Below are 9902 nucleotides of genomic sequence, written 5' to 3' on the forward strand. Positions count from 1 at the left end.
AAGAAACATACAGTGGCAGGCAGCCAAACACAACGGCGCGGCCATCATGAACAAAATGTTTAACTAAAGCAGAATGGTGTCCCGCGGCCGAGCCGCACCGGGCGATGGAAGGCCCCGCGGCCGAGCCGCGCCGGGCGATGGAAGGCCCCGCGGAAGAGACCTAAAAAAAAAAGAAAGATTCCCCCCCCCACACCCCCCCCCACCCTCACTAGTGAGTTTGCTGTGCAGAAATCTGGCAGCATACGTAGCGCGGGAAACGGGGTTAATGAAGACCCGGACGATGTGTCAAAGCGAAGGGCGGTCGACCTGAAACATTGATTCTTTGATTTTGCTTCTGTCTCCAAAGAGGCTGTCAGACCTGCTGAGTGTTCTTCGCATTTTCTTTTTAAATTTCAGATATCCACCACCTGCAATTTTAATGTTCACTTTTAATGTCCACCACCTTTACTGTTCACTTTCAAAACAGAGCCTGAGATTTCTAAACGGTTTCCACGATGTTAGGTGCTTTGAACCGCAGTCTTCACTGTTTTAATACATGATTTTCCATCACCCTTTCTGCATCTTATACAGACAGCCCACAGATTCAATGCTTCATCGAGTACAGCGGTGACCAAATGGACCACCTTTAATCAGGCATGAACATAAGTACGTGAGTGTACTCTCACGATGCCCAGAAACGTTCTCCAAGTAGATTTATCAGGTCGTTAAAGACTCGCCACATAAAATGTGAATTGTTCCAATGAACTCACATTGTGCCCACCAGCATTTCAGATGCACCACTTGGCTGTCTCCTGCCACTACCCCTAGAGATGGCAATGATTGTTGCTTTAAGATGAGAGGGGCAAAGTTCAACGGAGTTGGGCTGGTCAAGCTTTTTTACACAGAAGGTTGTGGGTGTCTGGAACACACGGTGGTTGTGAAGGAAGATACGATAGTGGCGTTTAAGTGGCTTTTAGATAGGCATATGGATATGCAGGGAATGGAGGAATATGGATCAAGTGCAGGCAGAGGAGATGAGTTGAACTGGGCATCATGCACAGCACCAACCATGTGGGCAGAAGGGCCTGTTCCAGTGCTGCACTTCTACATTCTGTGACGCCGTGTTCATTTTCACACGGTAGCGGCGAGGAACAAATGTTCTGATCGTTCTTTAAAGAATCAAGGTCCATTTTTCACACAATTGCCTTGACTTAAAACTGACTTTATTGTTCTGTCTGATTCCCACACATTTACGTTTGAAATTTTCCCCAGTGAATTGGGGAATATCTCATTTTCAGTTTAGTTAATTGTAGTGGCTTCGCAGGCAAGTATCCTTTGTGTTATTGTGCAGTTCAATGTCTGCAAAACACCATGCAGTTGTGTGAGTATTGATTCTAAAGTTCTATGATGGTGATTTTGATCTGGAGTTCTTAGCACTGGTGATTCATAGTGGAATAAAGAATCAGTGAATGCCTTCAAAAGGGAATGGGGCAAGATTCTGAGAGAATCATTTGCGGAACCATAGACCAGATGGAATATGTATGTTGGGAGACGATTGATTGAACAATACAGCCTGGAAAAAAGCCCTTCATTCCACCGAGTCTACGACGACCATCAAATACTAGTCTATGTTATCCCACTTTCATATCCGCTGCCTACATACTCAGGGAAATTTACAGAGGCCTATCAACCTACAAACCTACGTGTTTTTTGGGGAGTGGAAGGAAACTGGAACAGCTGTAGGAAACCCACGTGGCCACAGGAAGACTGTGCGATCTCCACATAGACAGCACCCTTGGTCAGAATTGAAACCGGATCTCTGGCGCTGTGAGGCAGTAGGTCTGCCATTGGCACCACTGTGCTGCCCAAAGATAATAGAGCAGAGCAAGATAGACCACTGACCCTAAAAACCCTAGTATGTCATGGCGCCATTTTAGTAGGCAGAAACTTGCAGAAACATTTGAAAAGAAAAATAACAAAAATCTGTGAATTGATAGATGAGATATATTCTGCATTTTAATGGTATCAACACACATACTATTCCCCCAAAACACTGATTACACTACGAGAGGCATAGCAATCGGCGGGTTTTGCTTACTAAAATGGACGTTCCGCTCCTGTGAGGACTGCACTTCAGTAGAGGCGATTTCGACGGAGTTGTTCATCTTGCTCCTCTAGTATCTTTGGTGTTGCCCCAACATTATAGATTCAATGGAGCCTTTCCATACCAAGAGTTATCCTAAGATTCTAAAGGAATATATTGATGAGTGCATGTATAAGAGTCAGATCGTGACTGGAATTTTATGTCAGATTTCTGCACATTTGGCCTTAATGCCTTAATTATAGGAAGAAAATAGTGCATAATATAAAACTCATATTATTTGCAATAAAATCTAAAATCCTTCTGAATTATAAAATACAAAGGTAGCAATGATATTAGCTTTGCAGCATGTTGTAGATTAATAAGAAGTTTGTAAATATGGTTGATAGATGTAACAGTGAAGCAATAATAGTACTGGTGTGTGGTATTATTAATTCAGTTATTACAAGGTTGTATGGTTCTTAAGAATTTAATAACCTTGGAATGAAACACTGAATGAATTAGGATGGTTGCACCTCATAATGAAACATTTATTCTGAAATCAGACTTTGAGGATTAGTGGAATTAAAAAAAATGAACTGAACATAGAACATAGATATACATATATATATACACATATATACACATATATATACATAACACACATATACACACACACGCACGCACACACACATATACATATACACACACATACACACACACATATATATGTATAAATATACGTACATATATACAAGTACACATACACACATACTCAAAAAACAAAATCAAAAAACAAAAAAACTTTCCATTTCTCTTCCACAGATGCTGCCTGGCCTGTTTGATATTCCCAGAATTTCCTGTTTTAATTTTAAGGGTTGTTGGATCTGCATTTTTTGAGGGTTATCCATTCATAGGTTGAGGGTTATCCATTCATTATCACCATATCCCTTGATTCCACTAGCCCATAGAGCTCTATCTAACTCTCTCTTAAATCCATCCAGTGATTTGGCCTCCATAAGGGTGGCAGAGAATTCCACAAATTCACAACACTCTGGGTGAAAACTCCCTACAGATAGCACCCATAGTCAGGATCAAACCCATGTCTGTGGTACTGCAAGGCAGCAACTCAACAGCTGTGCCACTGTGCCGCCCCTGTTTATTAAATGAAATCTCTTAATCTACCTTTTGATAGATCCTTTATTCATCTAAATTACAGAATCTCTTAATTTTCATATTTGAAGGCTGCATCCTGTCAATGCAATTTAATTTCAAAGCTCAACTCTTTCAATTGGAACTGTCTTGAATTTCCAAGCAGGGCGAAGAACTGATGATATTCCAATTCATCCAGACACTTGACCAACTGTTACATAAAGCCCATCCTTGCATTCCAGCCCTCCTGAACTAAAGTTTCATTTCTGGCATCCTAGGGATGGCGGTATAAGTTCATAAGTTCTAGGAGCAGAATTAGGCCATCAAGTACTTTGCCATTCAATCGTGCCTGCTCTATCTTTCCAGCTTAACCCCATTCTACTGCCTTCTTCCCATAACCCCTCACACCCTTAGTAATCAAGAATCTTTCAATCTCCGCCATAAAAATATCCATTGATATACCTGTTCATTCACTTTCTTTAATTTCTGTACAAGAACCTCTCAAAATCTCCACTTATCCCCTGCCGTGCTTTCCACAGTTTAAAAGTGCAGAGGGAAGGACTTTACTTCCATGACTTCACTTTTATCTTTACTAAACGTTATCTGCCATAGACCAGCCCACTCTGGTTTTGTAACCACCCCCTCCCTCTCTTCTACACTACGTGCTGTCTCACCTACCTTGTTGCCGTCAGCAAACCCCGACATACGGTGCGCTCTTCCATCTAAGCAGTTGGCAGCTTAATCGTTGAAGCAGCTAGAGATTAATTGACACGTTTCGATGTGTTGTAATTGCAACGTTTTACCAGCGGGGGCACTGGGGCAGCGCCATAGATGGGAGGCTGCAAATGCAGGCTTGGGGAATTGCAAATGTAATTTGTGGACAAATTATTTCCAGTCTAAATATAAAATGTGGACAGAACGTATTTCTGGGACTGCAGACGCTGGGATTCCGAGCAATTAAACCCCTGCTGGAGTAACTCAGCGGTTCAAACAGCATCTATGGGGCAATGTTCGGGGTTTAGACATTTCGGGTCGAAACTTTGCCTCGTTCGAAACGCCCTCCATCCAAGTCCCTCCACAGATGCTGCTCGACCTGCTGAGTCGCTCCGGCAGCTCGATTGCGTGGTTTCTTTAGTATGAGCCCTGAATAACGTTTCTCATCCTTCAACCTCGAGTCATCTGAAGACTGTAAATCCAAAGACTCGATCTCCAGCGACGAACTAAAGGGGGAACAAAAACGCCTTCACCCTGCCTCAGTGAACACAGTCTGAAGAAGGGTCTCGACCCGAAACGTCACCCATTCCATTTCTCCAGAGATGCTGCCTGACCCGCTGCGTTACTCCAACTTTTTGTGTATATCTTCGGGTTGAATGAGCATATGCAGTTCCTTCCTACACATTCCCAAGAATAGAAGAACGCCAGTCATTTCCTCGTGGTTTATCACAGGTTAGTTTCCGCCTGCTTTCCTGGGATACGAAATGGACAAGTAGCTGGAAATCGATGGAACATTTGCTCAACTAGAGTTGGCGTTAGGACGTGTCCATTTATAGTCGCAAATTGCACTATAATCAGGCTGTATGAAACATAGAAACATATGAAACAAGTTAGGAAAAGGGGACGTACAACGAGATCTGGGTGTCCTAATGCATCAGTCACTGAAAGGAAGCATGCATTGGCAGTGAAGAAAGCCAATGGAATGTTGGCCTTCATAACAAGAGGAGTTGAGTATAGGAGCAAAGAGGTCCTTCTGCAGTTGTACAGGGCCCTAGTGAGACCGCACCTGGAGTACTGTGTGCAGTTCTGGTCTCCAAATTTGAGGTAGGATATTCTTGCTATTGAGGACGTGCAGCGTAGGTTTACTAGGTTAATTCCCGGAATGGCGGGGCTGTCATATGTTGAAAGACTGGAGCGACTTGGCTTGTATACACTGGAATTTAGAAGGATGAAAGGGGATCTTATCGAAACATATAAGATTATTAAGGGGTTGAGGCCAATTCTCTGAATGCATTCAAGAGAGAGCTAATAGAGCTCTTAAGGATAGTGGAGTCAGGGGGGTATGGGGAGAAGGCAGGAACGGGGTACTGATTGAGAATGATCAGCCATGATCACATTGAATGGTGGTGCTGGCTCGAAGGGCCGAATGGCCTCCTCCTGCACCTATTGTCTATAGAACAGTTCAGCACAGGACCAGGCCCTTCGGCCCACAATGTCGGTGCCAAACATGATGCCAAGCTAAACTCATCTCCTCTGCCCGCACGTGATCCATAGCCTCTTAAACGCCACTATCGTATCTGCCTCCATCACCATCCCTGGCAGCGCGAACCATCCACCCGCCACCCTCTGTGTGTGTTTAAAAAACTGGCTGAGAGAACTCCGCTAACTATCCTCGCCCATCCATGCTAGTGTAACACACATTACAGACTCACAATGCAAGCTGCCGCTCTGACAGATAATATTACAGCAACAATGAACTGCAGGTGCTGGTTTACCAAGGAAAGACACAAAGTGCTGGAGTAACTCAGCGGGTCAGGCACATCTCTGGGGAGCATGGATAGGTGACGTTTCGGGTCGGGACCCTTCTTCAGACTGGTTCAGAATATTTGTGTAAGAAGGAACTGTAGATGCTGGTTTAAACCGAAGATGGACACAAAAAACTGGAGTAACTCAGCGCACCACGTAAGCAGCATCTCTGGAGAACATGGATAGGTGATCCTTCGGGTCGAGACCCTTCTTCAATCTGAAGAAGGGTCTCGACCCGAAACGTCATCTATTCCTATTCCTTTTCTCTAACTCTAATCTCCGAGACTACCGCAGAAGCTGGTTGATGCACAAAATGTCCCAAAGTGCCGGAGTAACTCAGCAGGCCAGGCAGCGTCACTGGAGAGCATGGATAGGTGATGTTTCTGGGTCGGGGGCTTTCTTCAGGCACAGTGCGTTGGCACAGTGACTGTTACTAGGACGCTTACAGCAAATCGGGAATAACAGAGTAACCGGGAGAAACGCAGCCGATTCTATTGAGCAAGATAACGCTGCCGAAATTAGAACAGTGGAGCTGTAACAATATTAGTGTATTGACGTGGTAGGGAGCCTGTAGTCTCGGCAGCGCAACAAAAAACCAACACTTCGCTGAAATTATAATGTGGGTCCGCGATTGCAAACGATAGCAAAGCCTAATTTTAGTTTAAGAAGGCTAATTTATATCCTGCGACATTCTAAAGCACGGAAGATAGACACAAAATGCTGGAGTAACTCAGCGGGACAGGCAGCATCTCTGGAGAAAAGGAATAGATGACGTTTCGGGTCGAGACCCTTCTTCAGATTGAAGAAGGGTCTCGACCCGAAAGATCACCTATCCATGGTCTCCAGTGACGCTGCCTGGTCTGCTGAGTTACTCCGGCACTTTGGGACATTTTGTGCATCAACCAGCGTCTGCGGTTATTTGTTTCTGCGTATTGTTGGGTGCGATTAACCACGGACGGAACTAGAGGCGACAGTTTCGCACTAAGACGTTATTCAACAAAACTCTGATGGAATTAAAGAGACTGCAGCTTTTGAGGTAGTCTCGGAGATTAGAGTTGGCAGCGGGGCCGCCACTGTTTCGCCCTTTCTCTCCCCTTCATTCTCTGTTCCCCTCTCTACCTCTCTCTTCTCTCTCCCCCCTCGTTTCTTCTCTCCCCCCCCTCTCTCTCTCTTCTCTCCCTCCCTCCTCTCCCTCCCTCCCTCTCTCTCCCTCCCTCCCTCTCTCTCCCTCCCTCCCTCTCTCTCCCTCCCTCCCTCTCTCTCGTTCCCTCCCTCTCTCTCGTTCCCTCCCTCCCTCCCTCTCTCAGTCGCTAACTGACTCACTGACTGAGGCACTCCAAGTACCAGCGGAAGATTCGCCTCCCCCTCCGCCCAACTTTCCGCTGTTTAAAGCCCACAGAGCCCACGTGGTGCCCTGACGATGGCGTGTCCTGCACCGCCTCACGCCGCTGGGTTTATATAAAGGGGAGGACGGACGGGCGGCAGCTCAGGCGAAGGGCTTGCTCTCTCTCTCTCTCTCTCTCTCTCTCTAGCCCATCTTGTGTCTGTGCTGGCGCTCGCCCCCCCACCCCCCCCCCCCCCCTCAGTCTTCAGCTCCGACTCCGCCTGTCCTGTCCTGTGCTCACTGTCACAGTTGCCTCCAACACCACCTTTACCGCCGGAGACTGCCCGCCCAGCCTTGCAGGTGAAGGTGAAGCCGCAGAGGATGCACTGGGCTGAGCCGAGCCGCCTTGCGAGTCGGAGGCGCCGCCGCTGTGATCGATGCTGAAGTTGCAGGGTGTGGATGGGGTGAGAGCTTCGATGATGGGGCCAGGAGCCACCCCGTGTAACTGGAGCTGCAACCACACCACTCCCCACGATGTCCACTCCTACTCTGTGCAGGCGGCCGTCACCCTGACCTCGGTGGTCACCTTGATCATCATGGTCACCATCTTCGGCAACGTGCTGGTGGTGATCGCCGTGTTGACCAGCCGAGGGCTGCGGGCTCCACAGAACCTGTTCCTGGTGTCCCTGGCGTCCGCGGACATCCTGGTCGCCACGTTGGTCATGCCCTTCTCTCTGGCCAAGGAGCTGATGGGGTTCTGGTACTTCGGCAGAGTTTGGTGCGAGATATACCTGGCCTTGGACGTGCTGTTCTGCACCTCGTCCATCGTGCACCTGTGCGCCATCAGCCTGGACAGGTACTGGTCCATCACCCAGGCCATCGAGTACAACCTGAAGCGCACGCCCAGGAGGATCAAGTGCATCATCGTCACTGTGTGGGTGATCGCCGCCGTCATCTCCTTCCCACCGCTTATCTCCATCGGCAAGGAGACGGGCCTCCGGGACAACCCCCAGTGCGAGATCAACAACGACGAATGGTACATCATCTCCTCTTGCATCGGCTCCTTCTTCGCCCCTTGCGTGATCATGATCCTGGTGTACGTGAGGATCTACCAGATCGCCAAGTCGAGGACCAGGCACCAACTCCCCGGCACGAACGCCGGGCACGCCGGACACAACGGGCTCCGGCCCTCACCCTCGCCCAACGATGGGAGGAGGAACGGCACCACCAGAGCGTGTCCCACCCGGCCGGCAGAAGCCAATGGTCTGGAGCATGACGACTCCTCGTCCTCTGACCACCACTGCCCGGCCAAGTCCAAGCCGGAGACCCGGCCCAAGGCCACGGACGTGGTGCAGTCGGTGCAGGGCAAGGTGGTGAGCGGCCTCCACAAGCCGGAGGACGGTAACAGCCCCAAGGCGGGCCGCTGGAAGGGCAGGCACAACCGCGAGAAGAGGTTCACCTTCGTGCTGTCCGTGGTGATCGGTGTGTTCGTCGTGTGCTGGTTCCCTTTCTTCTTCACCTACTCCCTCACCGCCATCTGCCCCGAGAGCTGCAGCCCGCCCAAGACACTCTTCAAATTCTTCTTCTGGTTTGGGTACTGCAACAGTTCCCTCAACCCGCTCATCTACACCATCTTCAACCACGACTTCAGGAAGGCTTTCAAAAATATCTTGTGCAGGACAAGGAAGGCGCAGAAAGTCTGAAGAGTGAAGCGGAGATTGTGGGTTTTATTTTTTTAAATCAAAAGGGGAATGTTGTGTTTTTGTTGTTTTTGCATTAAAGTCCCTATCATCCCAGTGGGTGTGTGGGTGGGTGGGTGGGTGGGGGGGTAATTCACTGTGTGCGAGACCTGTTTGACCAGGTAGAGTTAGACAAATGATCTCAGAACTTCGGCCAAGCTTGAGAATTGGTTATCTGTAAATGTTTTCTCCCTTCTGACCCCATCCTTCCCAGCTTCTCTGTTTTCCTTGTCTCAAGGAAAGCCAGTCACTCTGGCGATAGGAAACAGAATAGACGCTTTCATTCGCCGAACTCTTGCTATCAATCCGTATCGGACCGATGCCGTGTTAAAGCCGTAGCGAGGACTTCTGAATACAGACTAATATGTTACAAGATGAGCCAACTTGTTGGTTAAAAAAATACCTCGCCGTTTAAAAATGCATCCGCATCCGCTTTTGTCGATCAACAAACTTTATCCGTTCAGCGGCGGATTCTGACAAGTTCAGCTTAAAACCTGCCCAATATTCTACCCCCTGCAAAGTCCCGTCCAGAAGAGGCGGTGTCGCATTGATTGTTTTTGGCGATTTGTCAGATTCAAACACGCACAAGGCGAGAAGTTATTTGGAAATCGAACACCGTTAATGCTTTTCTCATCATTAGTCAGGACTTCGCACCGAACCAGCTTGATCGACGTCTCGCCGCTGACCACTGGCACCTCAGAGGGAGATGGTGTTGGACTCTCGTGTTGGACTCACGTCGCGAAAGGAGTTATGAGACAAAGTTGGTTATTTCATGGAGTGTTTCACAGCGGGAAGAGGGAGGGTGGGTGTGGGGGTGTGGGGCGGGGAGTGTGTTCTACGATCTGCAATCAGAGAGCACAATTGTAAAACCCAGGTGTTTATTTAACTGCTGATAATGTGAATTAATCTTGCTCTTATACGGAATTAAACCACTGGTTAAGTCTAACATGTTTTGTCACCCATGTTATGAAATAACTGAATTTAGACTGCGTTGCAAGGAACTGCAGATACAGGTTTATACCGAAGATAGACACAAAACGCTGAAGATACCCATGTTGTGGTCTTTTCTCACCTCCATTTCCCCCCCCCCCCCCCACCCCTTTCCACC

The 9902-nt window shown here is 47.9% G+C and overlaps 1 protein-coding gene and 1 long non-coding RNA gene across 2 annotated transcripts; one reads left to right on the forward strand and one right to left on the reverse strand.

The window, feature by feature from the left end:
* Nucleotides 1-253: 253 nt before the first annotated feature.
* LOC144600929 (uncharacterized) lies at nt 254-3977 on the reverse strand. Its single transcript, XR_013548200.1, has 3 exons — nt 3890-3977; nt 2078-2226; nt 254-407 (listed from the first exon to the last, which is right to left on the reverse strand). It is a non-coding gene; the product is annotated as an uncharacterized LOC144600929 (long non-coding RNA).
* Nucleotides 3978-7226: 3249 nt separating this feature from the next.
* Nucleotides 7227-8846, forward strand: adra2a (adrenoceptor alpha 2A). The gene has a single exon (XM_078412823.1). The coding sequence runs from the start codon at nt 7493-7495 to the stop codon at nt 8756-8758; it is 1266 nt and encodes a 421-aa protein (XP_078268949.1). The 5' UTR covers nt 7227-7492; the 3' UTR covers nt 8759-8846.
* Nucleotides 8847-9902: the final 1056 nt, after the last annotated feature.

This window comes from Rhinoraja longicauda, chromosome 16 (assembly GCF_053455715.1).
Source record: "Rhinoraja longicauda isolate Sanriku21f chromosome 16, sRhiLon1.1, whole genome shotgun sequence".
Classification (NCBI taxonomy): Eukaryota; Metazoa; Chordata; class Chondrichthyes; order Rajiformes; family Arhynchobatidae; genus Rhinoraja; species Rhinoraja longicauda.

Bases quoted from the DNA above. Each gene is read 5' to 3' on its own strand.
- adra2a (XM_078412823.1), top strand. From the start codon at position 7,493: ATGCTGAAGTTGCAGGGTGTGGATGGGGTGAGAGCTTCGATGATGGGG.